The sequence below is a fragment of the Sinocyclocheilus rhinocerous genome, unplaced genomic scaffold, assembly GCF_001515625.1.
Source record: "Sinocyclocheilus rhinocerous isolate Xijiao unplaced genomic scaffold, SAMN03320098_v1.1 scaffold1093, whole genome shotgun sequence".
NCBI lineage: Eukaryota > Metazoa > Chordata > Actinopteri > Cypriniformes > Cyprinidae > Sinocyclocheilus > Sinocyclocheilus rhinocerous.
The window spans coordinates 1092699-1110408 of NW_015626381.1; the positions used below are offsets into that span (position 1 = coordinate 1092699).

General features: G+C 38.9%; 2 protein-coding genes across 2 annotated transcripts in view; both read right to left on the bottom strand.

The window, feature by feature from the left end:
• fbn1 (fibrillin 1) overlaps positions 1–8947 on the bottom strand; it is an 82522-nt gene extending 73575 nt beyond the window's left edge. The window contains 3 exon segments of the mRNA XM_016518610.1: positions 1592–1690; positions 3170–3276; positions 8799–8947. Coding sequence (XP_016374096.1) covers positions 1592–1690; positions 3170–3276; positions 8799–8947 — 355 coding nt within the window.
• Positions 8948–16239: 7292 nt separating this feature from the next.
• Positions 16240–17710, bottom strand: part of LOC107713184 (selenocysteine insertion sequence-binding protein 2-like) — a 2191-nt gene continuing 720 nt past the window's right edge. The window contains exon 2 of the mRNA XM_016518622.1: positions 16240–17311. Coding sequence (XP_016374108.1) covers positions 17010–17311 — 302 coding nt within the window. The 3' untranslated portion in view covers positions 16240–17009. The remainder of the gene's footprint in view (positions 17312–17710) is intronic.

Genomic DNA, 17710 nt, shown 5'->3' on the forward strand with positions numbered 1-17710 from the left:
ACACACACACGAGCGTCTCCTCCCCGTGGAGCTGCAGCAGTGATTTAGTGAGGCCTGTTGACTGTGGACACTCTCCAAATCACACACACCCATCCAGACACAGCTAATATTCACAATATTTGTTATTCACAATCACGGCAGTAAAACAACCACAAGAATCTGAGACGATCGGGACACTAAACCATTATTTTCAACACCCTAAACAGATGACCATCTTTCAACATTAAGATGCCAAACCATATTCGGGAAAAATATCTTGCGAGGTTTACATTTGCTGCAATCGGCCGGGTCGTTATTTGTCCATTTTGAGATCATTTGCTGATAGCTGCATCTTACTGACCAACATCAGTGCATCATTCTGCTCCAAAAAACAGTCATGCACAATGTTTGATTTAAAATAATCTTATGAAAAAAAAAATATAAAAATGTTTATGAAATGAATGCGAATCTGTTCAATTCAGATCTTATTCACTGTCATTAAGGCAAGTTTATTTATATAGCACATTTTATACAAAATGGTAATTCAAAGTACTATACATAATTTTTTTAAATAGTCATAAAAAAGACATTTTAAAAATGCATGCATAGTTATTACAAAAGATTTCATAAAATAGAAAACATTCTAAAAATGCATGCAACATAAGTATAAAAAATAGTCATAAAAAAGAAAACATTTTAAAAATGCATGCTTAATAATTACAAAAAAAGTCATTAAATAGAAAACATTCTAAAAATGCATGCAACATAAGTATAAAAATAGTCATAAAAAAGAAAACATTTAAAATGCATGCTTAGTAAGTATAAAAATAGTCATTAAATAGAAAACATTCTAAAAATGCATGAAACATAAGTATAAAAAATAGTCATAAAAAATAAAACATTTTAAAATGCATGCTTAGTAAGTATAAAAATAGTCTTTAAGAAGAAAACGTTTTAAAAATGCATGCAACATAAGTATAAAAAATAGTCATAAAATAGAAAACATTCTAAAAATGCATGAAACATAAGTATAAAAATAGTCATAAAAAAACACATTTGAAAATGCATGCTTAGTAAGTATAAAAAGTCTTTAAGAAAACATTTTAAAAATGCATGCATCATAAGTATAAAAATAGTCATAACGAGCATTTTAATATATATAATAAAGTATGCTTTTAATGCATTTTTTAAATGCAAAATATGATTATTACATAAGCAATAAAAAAATAACTGAAAACTGAAGAGATTGATCAAGTAATTAAATGAAATAAATTAATAAACTACATTTTAAGGCATGTATATCAGGCATCTGTCACTCTGACCTATGGATCCCGCATTACATCAGCTATTAACCTCTGTATCAGTGCAATGATACTTACAGTGGATACCTCACAGAATGAAGGTTACCATCTACACACGACCATTAAACATGTCAGAAATAAAAGCTGGCTTGGATCGATCAGAACACTCCTGAGAATGATGTCATGACAGGAAACAGGAAGTAGATCAAGAGTTGAAATCAAAATAAGTGATCAAACATAAGCATCATGTGACTTCCATCTCCTCTCTGACTCCACCTGTGTGAAGAGGAGTGGCAGACGCACTGAATTACCTGATTTGGATCCACAGGTGGGAGCGATCTGGCCGCTCGGACAGGTGCACATGTTGGGTCTGGAGCAGAAGCCGTCTCCGCAGGGGCTGCGACAAATAGCTGAGAACAGCAAAAACAATGACTGACGACATCTATTGATTGCTTGACCTTCACAGACATCAATAAACATGCAGGTACAGGTGATATTCTGAACGTTCTTACAGCTGAAACCAGTTTACATACACCTTGCAGAATCTGCGAAATGTATAAGTAAATAAGAGGAATCATACCAATTGCATGTTATTGTTTATTTAGTACTGACCTGAATAAGATATTTAACGTAAAAGATGTTCACATATAGTCCACAAGAGAAAATAATAGCTGAGTTTATAAAAATGACCCCGTTCAAAAGTTTACATCCCCCTGATTCTTAATACTGTGTTGTTATCTGAATGATCCACAGCTGTGTTTAGTGATAGTTGTTCATGAGTCCCTTGTTTGTCCTGAACAGTTAAACTGCCTGCTGTTCTTCAGAAAAACCCCTCAGCTCCCACAAATTCTGTGGTTTTGCAGCATTTTTGTGTATTTGAACCCTTTCCAACAATGACTGTATGATTTTAAGATCCATCTTTTCACACCGAGGACAACTGAGGGACTCGTATGCAACTATTACAATAGGTTCAAATGCTCGCTGATGCTCCAGAAGGAAAAACCGTGCATTAAGAGTAAATTGAACTCATTTTGTCTTCCGTGAAACATCTTCTGTACCTTCTGAAGGGCAGTACTAAATGAAAAAATATGATTTTCAGTCTTGCTTCTGTTTAATGCATCGTTTTTCCTTCAGGAGCATCAGGGAGCGTTTGAACTGTATATGCACACTAAATAGGTTCAAACGCTCGCTGATGCTCCAGAAGGAAAAACCGTAAAGATCAGGGTAAATTGAACTTATTTTGTCTTCCGTGAAACATCTTCTGTACCTTCTGAAGGGCAGTACTAAATGAAAAAATATGATTTTTAGTCTTGCTTCTGTTTAATGCATCGTTTTTCCTTCAGGAGCATCAGGGAGCGTTTGAACTGTATATGCACACTAACATGTTTAAATCCATCCCAGAAAATCAAAGTCTGCAGATTCAGGTCTGGTCCTGCTCCAGGTCTTTCCATGAGACAGTCTTGCAGTTCATCGAGGCATATGCCAGCTGTCTTATTCAGGAAATATCGGCTTAATCGGATTAATGCCATCATTACACGATGCACATATAACTGGAATGCGTCCAAACTCTGATTATTACCGGAATGTTCTTGTTAAGTGCGGTCAGCGAGAGGTCAGGAGGTCAGAGAGACTCTGGGCCATTGTGGCCGAGATCCATTAGCGCGCCTGACCTTCACATGTAAACAACACCAGCGCCTGAGAGTCACACAACACCAGCACAGCCTTCCTGAGCGCTGCCAATCTATTCATTTACAGGACGAGAGCGAAAAACAATCGTCCAGCGCCGAGCTCGCAGAACCCCGCCCTCCTCTGTAAACCGTGTTTCCTGTAAACTGCGTTTCTGATAGCTGGAGCAGAACACAACAAACAGGAAGCTGATGCGGACTTACGGACGATGCACTGGTTCCCTCCGGTCAAGGTCTTCCATCCGGGACAGCAGTACGCATGATGACGGGATCCACACACATTCGGCCTGCGGGAAGAGTTCGGCAAAACTTAACCGAGCAAGGGGTCAAATTCACATTTAAACTTTATGTGTGAAACTCTCCATACATAGAATAGCATTAACATGGGAAGAACATGGGAATAGAAAGGAACATACACTGTAAACAGAAATGTAGTTGTAAATAAAACAGATTACTTGAGTATGTTGTATAGGAAAATACCATTTCAGTCAGGTACTCCAAAATGTCACATCTAATTCAATGTGTTACCTATCTATTTATTTATCTATCTTACAGATTGATTGCATGGCTTTAAAACATTGAAACCTCACGCTTTTAAAATTTCACTCTTAAATTCTTCGTTTTTACAGCTTATTAAACTATGTTTTAAATATTTAAACCAGCTTTCTCAAGCCAACATCAAAGTCAAACTTTACTATCTAGTGCTCCAGGGACACAAATATGGCGCTTTTATCCACAGGGAATATGAAAAATATCAATCCGTATGAGGAGATAATCACCATATTCAAGGAGAACACCATACAGAGACATCATCATATTATAACTTTCAGATGAAACACAGTATAAATACCATGGTAATCATCCGCGCGCTGATCTAATACCACGGTACTTTCACAACACATTAAAAGCAGGGTTTGTTGTGGTAATTCTACAGTTGCTGTGATAATATAACAACTATAGTAATATAAACTACAACTATAGGGTAACCTATATTATACTACAATACACTATAGTTTACTGTAGTAAAAACTAAAGCATACTACATTAATTATTGCAGTTTATCAGTTCACTATAGTTAATACCACAGTAAGCCGTAGCATTCATTAACAAAGTGTTGTAAATATAATAATATATACAGTATAATACACTTTACTATAGTATGGTATAGTATTTAATATAAATCACTATAGTATTTTTTAATGTGGGGAGTACCGTGTGTTGGGAAGGTTACTTTGGAAATGTAATAAGTTACAGATTATTTAAAATGTAATGTAACATTATTAAAGTAATGTAACTGATTACATTTGATTACTTTTCTAAAGAATGTTTTTTGAACTGTTAATCATTTTTAAACATGTAAAGTAGGCAGGTTAATCTCACAGTAGAACTCAACACTGATTACTGTCAGAGAATCCTTCATCACCTGAATTAAGATTATAATGATTACATTTTAAAGCACAGTCACCACAAAATCAGACTTACTTTGAGATCCTTCTGAGGTTAAATACTGATTTAGCAGCCACCACAAAATCAGGTTAAATACTGATTTAAAACCATAACAAGATATAGTTTAGTAACTATAATACTGTTTTTGAAATCAAATCTTTCTATAGCTATGACAGAAAACACTGGCATCTAACAATACCTCGGAAAAACAGTTAATCTTACAAAATAAAGCATATACACAAACCTTATTGTGTTATGAATAAGCATGTCTCCTGAAACATTAGTGTCTCATATTTTACAGCATTCAATGCAATTTATGAAAGAAATCAAACAAATCTGTATGCACGTGAAAATATTCAGATGTAACCCTCTTTGTAATCATTAACATTTTCATAAGTAACACGTTTTTTCTACCAGTAACTGTAACAGATTGCAGTTACATTTATTTTGTATTTAAATGACGTAACTCTGTTACATGTAACTAGTTCCTCCACAACACTGGGTACATGGTATCAAATAACACCACGCTACATCACTGCATTGATGCAGCAGTGCTTCAGTAAGGGAAAGAAGTTGGGTTCCCCTTACTGAACACAGAATGAGCTGTTGCATGCTGATGGGTGTTTGCGTCCGCGGTCAGAGGAGGGGAGCGTGCGTCTGCATCTCAGCCCACCGGCGTCCAGCCTGAGACTGATGCAGAACAATGGCACACGGTGGGTGGAGAAACCCCAGCCGCACCCTCCTCTCTCTGGACCGGACTGAAGCTCTGGTGCCTTCTGTGAATCACAAGCATAATCATCTGTAAGGAATGCAGACTGAAGTCAACATGAAACTAAGGCCATTTACTTTCTCAAGACATGCTCTCGATCTCATCAGTGTGTTCTAAACAAATGTTTTTCTTCCTAATCCATCGTCTAAATGCAATCCCTCCAGCTGATGCTTGGTCACACTACACTTTTCATCCCACTGACCTCTATTTATACGCATTGCAAATGTAATACATTTCATGCACTGCAAAGTTCAAGTTTGGTGAACTCTGACCTGCGAACTCGTATCATGTGAAGATTCTTGTGAGACTAATAGAAGAAAAATACATCACAACCTCTTAGCTGAATTTAAAAATAAAAACCAGCTTAAAAGCTTTGCATCGTTACAGGTAAGTTGAGTAGACTGTGTATTTTTTAATTTTGCATTCACATGTGTGTCCCTGGAGCACAAAAGCAGTGTTAAGTCGCTGGGGTATATTTGTAGCAATAGCCAACAATACATTGTATGGGTCACAATTATACACTTTTCTTTTGCATTTGACACTTTTATCCAGAGAGACTTACATTGCATTAAAACTATACGTTTTGTTTTCCAATTCATTTATTCCCTGAGAATTGAACCCATAACAATGGCATTTATAGTGCTGCGTTCTACTGTTTGAGCGACAGAAATGTGTATTTCTATTTATTAGTATTTGTTATATGTTGAATTTTTGTTTTTTGGCACTGCCATCGCATATCAGAACCATTGCAGTTTCCAAATAAATTCCGCATGCTTAAGAGATGGTTATTATTGTTAATTAAAACTAAAAATATTTCTATTAAAAGTTTTTGTTCATCAAAATAACCCTGAAATAAAATAAAATAACTAAAAAAAAAAAAAACTAAATGAAAATTAGAAAATAAGTGAAACAAGTCAAAGCAACTGGAAATAAATAAAAACTAAATCTGAAATAAAAAATAAATGAAACCAAAAAAAATAAGAGTGAATAAAAAAAATTATAAAAATGACAAAAGTACATAAGAAACTTACTAAAAATCTAACTAATATAAAAATAAAAATTTGAATGATCTAAGTAAATGTTTGACATTATTAATAGAAACTATAATCATATAAAAATAATGCCGCTGCTTTATTAACCACCTTCACACAGGTACGTTTCACCATCCACTCAGTTCATGATGGTGAAAATAAAGTCTCGCCCTACACCAAATCTCTCGTTTCACTCGTAAACATGTCACATAAACTGGGTTTAAATGGCTTGCGAGCGGCGTTGGGTTTATGTCGTAACATCATTGTTCAGCAGTGTGTCTCTGGGTACCGTCGGCTGCAGGGTTCGAGGCCGACTGACAAAGTTCTGCTCATTCTTCTGTGTGTTTACTTTCTCTAAGGCTCGGCGCTATGGCTTAAACAGATGCTCCAATATACTGACCTACTTTTGAGGAATTCAGTCCTCTCTCTCACTGCACGTGACCCAATAACAGCATCCCATTCCTGTTCCTGTTCCCGGCCTCGTGCGGATTGCAGACGGATGCAGGGACGGGCGGGGGAGCGTGTGCCTGTGCGAAAGCGTCTTACTCTAACTTTCTCACACTGTTTATTTGCTTTGGCTCAGGAGCGACTGTGTCTCCTTTCATTTCCCGTGGTCTTGGACTCCAGGAATCGAGCGCTCCGACTCCCAGACGATCAGCGATACGGGAGGAGCATCTGAAATCTCACAGAATCAATCATTATTAATCACGTGTAGATTGCTTTGATATCACAGAGCGTCCAGGTTCATGTGCATCGGCAGACCTGAGATTTTCAACTGGGTTTTTGCCTCTGAAACTGCAGAAGTGACTCTGGTGATGTTGTCAGGTGTCGAGGCATTGATGGTTCCATGAGGAACCATTCATGGAACCTTTCCATTGCACAAAAGGTTCTTCAGAATATTAGAGCTCGTTACACTAAGAAAAAGTGGTTCTTTTAAGAACAATTTACTGAAAGGTTCTTTGGAGAACCAAAAATGGTTCTTCTATAGCATCGGTGCAAAAAGCCGCTTTTGGAACCTTTATTTTTTAATGTTTCCATTATCAAAATGTTGTTCTCGTCAACAAAAATGGTTCTTTTAGGAGCTGTTCACTGAAAGGTTCTTTGGGGAACCAAAAATGGTTTTTACAGTGTGGAACGTTTACATTGCACAAAACATTATTAAAATGTTGTTCTCACCAATAAAAATGGTTCTTCTAAAGCGTCACTGTGAAAAGCTATTGGAACCTTTATTTTTTAAAGTGAAGAACGTTTCCATTGCACAAAAGGTTCTTCAGAGTATTAGAGTTTGTTACACTAAGAAAAACTAGTTCTTTTAAGAACTGTTCACTGAAAGGTTCTTTGGAGAACCAAAAATGGTTCTTCTATGGCATCACTGCAAAAAGCAACTTTTGGAACCTTTATTTTTAAAAGTGAAGAACGTTTCCATTGCACAAAAGTTACAAAAAGGCTCTTTAGATTATTGAAATGTTCTTCACATTAAGAAAAACTGGATCTTTTAAGAACTGAGCACCGAAAGGTTCTTTGAGGAACCAAAAATGGTTCTTCTATGGCATTGCTGCAAAAGGTAGCTTTTGGAACCTTACTTTTTTTACAGTGTGGAACGTTTCCATTGCACAAAACATTATTAAAATGTTGTTCTCACCAATTAAAATGGTTCTTGTAGGAACTGTTCACTGAAAGGTTCTTTAGGCGTTCTAAGGCGTCACTGTGAAATCCAGCTATTGGAAACTTTATTTTTAAAAGTGGAGATTGTATCCATTGCACAAAAGGTTCTTCAGAATATTAGAGCTCGTTACACTGAGAAAAAGTGGTTCTTTTAAGAACAATTTACTGAAAGGTTCTTTGGAGAACCAAAAATGGTTCTTCTATGGCATCGCTGCAAAAAGCCGCTTTTGGAACCTTTATTTTTTAGAGTGTGGAATGTTTCCATTGCACAAAAGGTGCAAAAATGTTCTTTAGATTATTAAAATGTTGTTCTCACCAATAAAAATGGTTCTTTTAAGAACTGTTCACTGAAAGGTTCTTTAGGGAACCAAAAATGGTTCTTCTAAAGCGTCACTGTGAAAACCAGCTATTGGAACCTTTATTTTTAAAAGTGGAGAACATTACCATTGCACAAAAGGTGCAAAAGGTTCTTTAAATTAGTGAAGTGTTCTTCACACTAAGAAAAAGCGGTTCTTTGAGGAACCAAAAACGGTTGTTCTGTAACATTGCTGTGAAACCCTCTCTGGACCCTATATTTTAAGAGTGCAGCGAGTCATTAATCTCGAGTCGTCAAGTTTCAGGATTTCACAGTGTACATTTGTAAACACTGGGCTTTGTGCTTGTTTTCTGCCGTTCTCATGTGAATATGCAGTTGTGTTTCACATCATCCAGCTTTGCTTCATCTCCAGCTGGATCATGGATAGATGTTCTTCTGATATAAAGCAGCGTTCAAGGCTTCCAGCTCCTGAAGCGAACTGATTCACGCTCGGCTCGCCTCTCCACATAACACCTTCCCAAAACTCTTGGAATCATCTAGGTGCTCCTTGGCAAATAATAGACAAACGTTTATGTTCTTTCTGATTGTGGCATCACAAACACTGACCCGAGAGGAGCCTGCAGTTCTCTGGACGCAGCTTCAGGATCTTCTGTGACGGTCTGGATGATTTTAGGCTGCGCCTCTGGAGAAACCTTGGCAGGCCAGTCGCTCCTGGGGAGTTTCACCACCGTTCCAAGAGTTCTTCGTTTCAACATTACGGCTCTCGCTGTGGGTCTGTTCAGATCCAGGGTTTTGGAAATGTCTGCGTAACCTTTTCCTGACTGAGACTCAATATGAGCATGTCATTTTTATTCTCTCATAAAAACTCTCCTTTGATCGGGTGATTTGTGCTTGTTAAATCTTTGTGAGGGTCAATGGCACAGTCGCACATGACCGACTTTAATCAATCGAATTCATATTCCTTAAATTCTCTTAAACCAGCTGCTGGATTCAAATGAGCTCTTCGCTGAAGCCTGTATGTAGAGCATCTGCTGCATGAATCGTGATGTAGCCGTTTTCTGCATCATCCTTGTGAAAGACAGAAATAAAACAAAGGTCAGTTCAGAATCATTGACAGTGAGTGTGTTTATTAAAAAAAACGACAGTTTGAGGCGTTCACATGAGTGCTGTTGGGTGCTTTCAAGTCATGTTGGAAAGATTGCATTCATGATTCAATTGGAAAACAAATGGGGATTTTCTTTGAGCCTTGATTTTCCAAGTTGTTGTTGGCGGGTCACTGAGAAAACATGGCTGATGTGATGCATGGTGCATCTAGTTGGTGTATGATTTTTCATCTTTCTCGAACAAAAGTGATTTAAATGCATCTAATGCCATTGTGATTTCCTAGTTTGTAAATATGAACTTCCCAGGAAGATTTGAATGCACCTGATGTAAACACACTCATGAATGCATCATAAAGTCCCGTGTTGTGACCTCATTAATTCTCTGGCCCTCGTCACCAGTGTTGGGGAAAGTTACTTTTAAAAGTAATGCATTACAATATTGCATCACTCCCTAAAAAAGTAATAAACGTAATCCCCTAAAAACTAATTAATTATGATAGTTACTTTTTATGGAAAGTAATGTTACACGGTACTTGTTTTTTTGCCTATGCTGGGCTTGCTGAGCTTGTTTTTAATATAAAAACGTTCTATTTTTGGCAAATATAACAGCCCTTTCACACTAAAAGTGAAATGAATGAGCCTCAGGCTGAAGGAAATGTAAATTCATGTTTGTACAGTAGAGGGTGCAGCTCAAACAAACCTTTCAGCTGTGCCGCCGATCTGGATTGCATGATGAATAGGATGCAGGAGAAGAAAGTTCAAGTACTTTTTAGCAATAATATGGTTGAATTGGAACATCGAAGGTCAGCAGCAAAGACACTGTTTAATAAAATGGGATTGAATACATAAAGGATATTTGTGTTAACCTATTTATTTATTGCAGGTTTGCATTTCAGTTTCTATTCATTTTGAGGAATACTGAATCTGTTTTTGTGCAGTGAGATGAGTAAACACATGTTGATATTTAGTCTAGAACTACAGTAAGATCATGTTCACACACAACGCTCTGCACTGACTCCTGATTTCTGTCACCATGGCAACACCAGAGCTGTCACTCAATACATGGAAACAAAGTAACTGGAGTTACTTCCCTGAAAAAGTAACTCCGATATTTTCTCTCAAATTAAAAAGTAATGCCTTACTTTACTAGTTACTTGGGGAAAGTAATCTGATTACATTACTTGCGTTACTTGTAATGCGTTACCCCAACACTGCTCGTCACTGTGGATAATCAGGCGAATATCTGCAGACAGAGATGAGAATGTGATCTTTGATCGAATCGGCCGATCACGGGCTGGTTGTAAGAGTCGTCCATGATCCTCCGCCGCCGCTGCTGTTTGGATGTTTCAGCCCCCTGAGGTTCATTTCTCTCCTTTGACACAAAGGAGCAGCTTGCAGGAAAACACTGTCGACCTCGCTTCACATTTTTGACCATCTACGGTTTGGAAAACTCTTGTGTTTTGGGTCAAACGGGTCTTTCGGCCAAACCAGCACCCACACACACACACACACACACTCATGCACATGTAAACATGCATACATGCATTCACATGTGCGTCTACACACGCCGATGAGTGAGTTTCCCAAACAAACATGAAATCATACAAGATGGCTGGTGCTCAGGTGGAGCTCAACACTGACCTGAAGAAGAGACAAGGACATGCTGTCAAACCAATCAAAACTCAAATGTCTTAAAGGGGTCATGAACTGCCTGTTTTTTATTTTGTACTGTTCTCTGAGAATTTTTTTTAGAATAGGCTATTTTCTGTGCTGTTTTAACCCCCCTCATCAGAACGCTCTGTGTGAATAGGAGTGGAGGATTGTAGACTCGGAAGTAAACGGCCACTGCTGTGATTGGCTAATAGTTGTGTATGATTGACAGTCTACATTCCGAATAGATGCTTGCTGCTGTGATTTTAGGTCAAAAACGCATAAATAACTGAATACATATCAAACGATCTGTAAGAAAAGACAAAGCGTTGTGTTGCGACATTACTGTCGGATCCAATAAGGTCGCAATATAGTCTTTTAGTTTCAATCTTTCTGAAAATCCTGCATCGAATTGTGCCTTTTTTGTAAATGAATCTGTGGTAAAATGAAGTGAACAAAGGACTGAGTTCTTACTGACGAGGTCTGGAATTAAAAATTTTAAAAAGTGAATCCGCTCTTTCCTACAGGCAGCGATGTAGAATCGGTGGGCGGAGCTAAACAGGCAGCGATGTAGAATCGGTGGGCGGAGCTAAACAGGCAGCGATGTAGAATCGGTGGGCGGAGCTAAACAGGCAGCGATGTAGAAGCAGGTGTTGATCTTCTGCGGAGGCGGCACTTATCCACACTATTACATCATAGATAGGAACATTCCACAAGCTGTGGTTTTGGCAGATCGGCTTCAATATAAGCTGTTAGACTAACAACAAAGTTTGGGTTCTGAAACTTACAGGATGTTTTTACAGCACAATGACCTTTTACATGTCACAAAATCAAGGGAATTTTGGTTTCTCAGTTCATGAGATTTCATCTCAAACGGTCAAATCCAGTGATTCAGTTCATACTTGGTGCCTTTTAAATCTAATTCTGTTTCTTGGTGGGCTGATGTAAATCTGTACGAGTTTATTGGCAGTCACTGAGCCTCATTAGAGCGTCTGACATCAGCAGGTGATGAACTCACGCTCTGCATTCGATCACGGCTCTAGAACCGGAGCATCACTTGCATCTCTGATGTTGAGGTAATTCTCTCACTGACTCACACCGACTCGCCCATCGCAAGTTACCAAAGACAAATAATGACCCTCAGATGATCTCATCCGATCAGATCAGCGTGTGTGTGTGTGTGTGCATGAGCTCCATCAACAGCAGAAGGGCAGACTGACAGATGCAGAGTGCGACAGCCGGCTGATGTTCACAGCTGCACAGTCTTGTTTTCCTGCCGTCTGTAACGACCCTGATAAAAGCCCCTCAGTGGTGAAGATTAATGCACACACACACACACACTCACATGCACGCGCAGCATATTTCTCAGCGTGTGTCACTGTTGGCTCCGGATGCGGACGCGTCACATGATGCTGTCGGACTGACTCCCAGAATCCCAACAGCACAGATACCTGATGATTCAATCCCAACACACACTAGTGATGATCACACGCAAACCACTAACACCAAGAAACAAACACTGAAGACAAACTTAAAGTGCATGAAACAGTCTTTTCTTTCCTATTTTGACATGTATCCAAGTTAAACGGCTTCTTGAACAAGAAAAATGTAGGGCAGGACTTGTTGTCCGTCGGGAATTGATTGGATCGTTGTTGTTTGCTAATTGCTGTGATCTCATGTGAGTGACAGGTCACTGGAGGAATTACTGTCCCGCCCTCATGCACACGCCATCAGAGAAGAGAGAGATTCCTTCTTAGAGTTCATGTTTTTGATTAAAGATTACAAGGGCACGTGGATTAAAGGACTAGTTCATACAAAAATGAACACTTTCTGAAAATGCACTCACCCTCAGGCCATCTCAGATCAGGATGAGTTTGTTTCTTCATCAGGTTTGTAGAAATGTAGCATTGCATCAGTGTCTCAGCAATGGATGCTCTGCAGTGAATGGGTGCCGTCAGAATGAGAGTCCAAACAGCTGATAAAAACATCACAATAATCCACAAGTAATCCACAGCACTCCAGTCCATCAGTTAACATCTGGAGAAGACAAAAGCTGAAACAAATCCAGCATTAAGACGCTTTTAACTAAAAGTCCATATAATCCATAATAACTGTTCCTCCAGTGAAAAGGTGTTCTGGTGTGAATCAGGAGAGAAATCTGCACAGATCAAGCAGCGTTTACAAGCCAAAATTTGGACTCTCATTCTGACGGCACCCATTCACTGCAGAGCATACAATAGTCTGAAAGGAGCTTGCGTGACCGTTTGTTATTTGCAAACAAAGCAGCGTGTTCAGTCGTGTCTGTGTCTGAAGCTTGTGTTTCATATTTCATTAGACTGTTTTTCAGCAGATTCTGGATCTTTCATGAAGAGGCCAGTCGCTCACAGCCTCATAATCAAAAACATGAATTCCAGAAGCATTACTGGCCTCGGGCTGTGCATGCTGGGAATTAACGCCGCTTCTCAGCACTTTAAGCACTGAAATCATGTGATTTTGGCGTTACGACACAATTCAAGATGCTTGAGAAACATGAATTACAGGAATCAGCCTGGAGTTTGTTCTAAACGACCCGTTTAACGTCTTCAGATGACTGAACATCAGCTGAGAGCCGCTGTGAAACATTCACTGGAAGCAGTTCATCCCTGTTCGTGTTTGTGTTACTATAGTCAGCGTGGGTTAAACCATATGACGAGAGACTTCACTAGGACATCTGACTGCGAAAACACTCAGAACACCCTAGCAACCACACAGCAGAACCCCGGCAACCAGCCACAACAATCCAGCGCAGTGATATTTGACAGTCGCCGCGTCTCTGTTCTTCCGTCCTGAGGAATTCTGGAAAGCCCCTCGGCCTCGTTCTGAGCGCAGACGACAGAGATTCACGTGAGATGAGTGTGAGCCGCTGTCTGACGTCAGCTCCTCCACCCAAACTCACACTCACTCAGCACACATCTTCTGTCTGACTCCAGAAGGTTCCCTGGCAGATTTTACAGCGGTTATGAGCTGATGAAATCCGAAGCGTCTCTCTGCATGTTTCACGTTTTTTCTGACTTCAGATCTGTGCCAGCTTTGTTCTCCTCAAACTTCAGTCTGCGCTTAGACGAGAGCGCCACCTTCTGACTGCAAGTGTTTCAACAGGTTTAACCAAGTTTTAAAAAAGTACACTTCCATAATGTACTTAAAGGCACACAATATGTAATTTTCGTCGCTGGAGGGCGCGTATTCAAATTAAACAAACAAACAAAGGCGTAGTTAGATGACGCGTGACTGAGTGTGGAATCATGGGAGTTGTGGTTTTCATCCGCACAGCCGATGCAATCCTGTGCCTTTAAAGTGCTCTATTATCGCGCACTAATTTTGTACTTAATACACTAAAAATTATTCTTTAGTACCTCTTAAGATCAACTAAGTGTACTCATTTTTACTAAGTGTAAAGCACATTTTAGTTCATATTCATGGTGTCCCAAAATAGCACAGTTGAGTACACTTAGATGATCTTAAGAGGTACTAAAGAATCATTTTTAGTGTATTAAGTACAAAATTAGTGCATGAAAATAGAGCACTTTAAGTACATTATGGAAGTGTACTTTTTTTCAACCTGGGTTGAGATCAAAACAAACCCCATTTATTTTCTCAAAAAACACTCGTGCTCTCATCAGTGATGTTATTCTAAAGAAATAGATGTTTGTCGTTATAATCTTTCATCTAAATGTACCAACTTGCTCGACATCATCTAGTTCAGCAGTTCTGACTCCATAGCTTCTCATGCAGACTTAACACTAAAATACATTTGTTTATTGAAATAAAGCAGAATTAAAATATAAAAAGTAGATTCAAAAGTAGACAAAAATTGGAAATGTTGCCTTGGAAATAAGCTTAAAACTGATTGATGAAAGCACTAAAATTACTAAGTGGATATAAAAAACTAAAACTGAAACCGAATTAAAAATAAATGAAATATGATTAGTAATATTTAATAATAAAAATGACAAAAGCATATAAAAATTGACCAAAAATAAACTAAAGTTAACATGAAAACATAAAGCTAATCAAAATATTAATAAAAACTATAATAGTATCTAAATAAATAATACTAATAAAAAAAACTGCTTTAATGACAAAACTGCCTTTATAGGTTGAAAATAATTGTGTAAAATAATTACATTCTTTAATTCGACAGGTTTTGAAAAAGTGAATGTTTCACACAGTTCACACGGGATTTTTCCAGTGGTTTGTGATTACAGGACAAGGCTTATTTTCTAAACTATTTATTACTCAGAAACAGCAGTTTCTCCCCACTCACAATATATCACTCATATATATCCATAAGACCACGAGAACCCTGGTTCTTAATAAAAATGACAACTGTTGAGGGAACTAATTCAAATAAAAAATCAGCTTACATCTTCATTTTTAGCCGTTTCGGCTTATTTTAAAGCTTTCGTCATATTCAGTATTTATCATTACTGTAAAAGCATTAATATCAAATATCGCTAGATTTGGAAAGTGTTACCGCCGGGAAATACAGGAGGAGATGCTGTGGGCCTTCGGTTTCCTCCGCTTCAGCACGTGATTCTGATATGAAGCATCAACTCCTGATGGATAAAATCATTCGTTTCTCACTGAAATATCACACTACAGAAGTTAAACACCCAGAATGACTCATAAACACACTCACTGTCACACGAGTCAAACACACGGTCCAGTAGATAGTTAACTGAAAACAGTTTAATTGTATTAACGATCAGCCAGAGAACAGTTACTGCATGACTTCACCATCACAGCTGCTGGAAAACACATGTGCTAGTTTCACATTAGTTACCAAAGCATGTTCACGTTTATGTACATAGTGCAAAAGACACGCTGATGAAGATCACTCCAAACACAGAGAGAGAGAGAGAGAAAGAGAGACACGGATCCGCTAGCACCGCACCGAACGCTGCTACAGAAGCTTATTGCACCGAGATCCTGCTGCTCCATTCATATGGAGTACCGGATCCATTAGCCATAAACACAGACAATTAGTGAACATCATCGTTATAACATCACAAATCCTTCATGTGGAGATGAACGTGGCTTCACCTCTCAAGCGCTCCACTACAGACGGAGGAGGAAGAGCAGAGTAAATCAGAGTAAACTAACGCACACAGACAGGAGCAATTTACACAGATCCGTCAGAACCAGGAGAAACGAGCCCAACTGAAGACACACGTGGAATAAAACACACTCCGGATCAGTTCCCGAGTTCAAGCGCCATAAACAGAGACAACCGGAGAGTATTAGAAACATTTAAACACAGGATTGGTTCATTTGTTCAAGACGTCTGCTGCTTGTTTGTTAATGCTTCGCGTTCGCTTTTCCCGGTTAAACGAAACGCACGTTCAGATGAGAGCCACGGACAAAACTTCATCGATTTTAAGAAATAATTCACCTAAACGCTCAATCATTTACTCACTTTAAACACGTGTGACTTTATTTCTTCAGTGCAACACGGACGAGATGTTCAGAAGACTGTTCAGCTGCTCGTTTTTAAGGGAGAAGCACAAAAACACTGTAAAGCATCATGATAGCGATTCATTTGATTCAGTGATTCAGTACAGCTCTCAAATATCATACTTTAGAGGAATAGTTGACCCAAAAATGATCATTCTGTCATTATTTAGTTCTTTCTTTCTTACTTTTAGTTCTTACCGACTTACTTTCTTTAGTGGAGCACAAAAGACGATATTTTAATTTATTTGTCTATATACCAGAAGTCAATGGGGTCCAAAGTTGGTTCTTTAAAATATCTTTAGTAAATGGTGATTTGATGGTGCTTTAAGTCCGGTTACACGACCAAACCGGTGGTGTGTTTGCTGTTGTTTACTTTGTGAATGAGTGATTTCAGATTCAGTTGTTCACCCTAATCCAAACTAAGCATGCAGGCGTCTGTTATGATGCTTTACAGTGCTTCTGTGTGATTTCTGAAGGCGTGATATGAGCGTGAGTTATTCACAGAGAGCGTGTGAGCGGTCGGTCTGTCCGTTATCGGTTCCTGAGTCGTGTTTGTGTTACGTGTGACCTCTCATCCCGTGTGTGAACTCGCCGCCGGTTCGGTGAGATCAGAGGAGTCGAGCTCCTCCTCGTCGCTGCGCCGCTCTTCCTCATCTTCATCCTCCTCGTCCTCGGTGCTGCTCTGTCTGCGCAGCTGCATGTTCTCCAGGGTTTTGGAGACCCAGGACTCGATCCTGGAGCTGAGTGGCGGCACCTGCACAGAGATGGGCTCGGGGGTGTAGTCCTCCTCCTCTTCCTCCTCCTCCTCCTCCTCCTCCAGCATGCCGGGCACCAGTGTGCTGGTGGTGCTGGTGATGGAGGAGTTGAGCCGGTCTCAAGATCTTGATTAGGTTAAAACCGAAACCAAGCCATTCACACAGAACGCATATTCAGCGCATTTTTTAGGCGGACAAATACGACTGCTGCTCTCACGTCTCACACAAGAGATGCATAGAAAGCCATGCAACGTTAAAACAGTTTAAACTTTTAGAAAACACGTCATGAATTTGTGGAGGTTTATTGCTTTTCACTGCATCTCGTATGTTTTTAAATGCAGTCTGTGTGATCGGCGCTTCAGCTCTTTGGATTAAGCAATGCATAAATACATGATGCTGTTTTGTTCAATTGTTTATGCAATTTTTACGAAATTATATTTGATTTATATGAGTTAATTTAGACGTAATGCACGTTTTTTTACTTAGAGTTACTTCCTTGCGTTGACAATTTAAATGC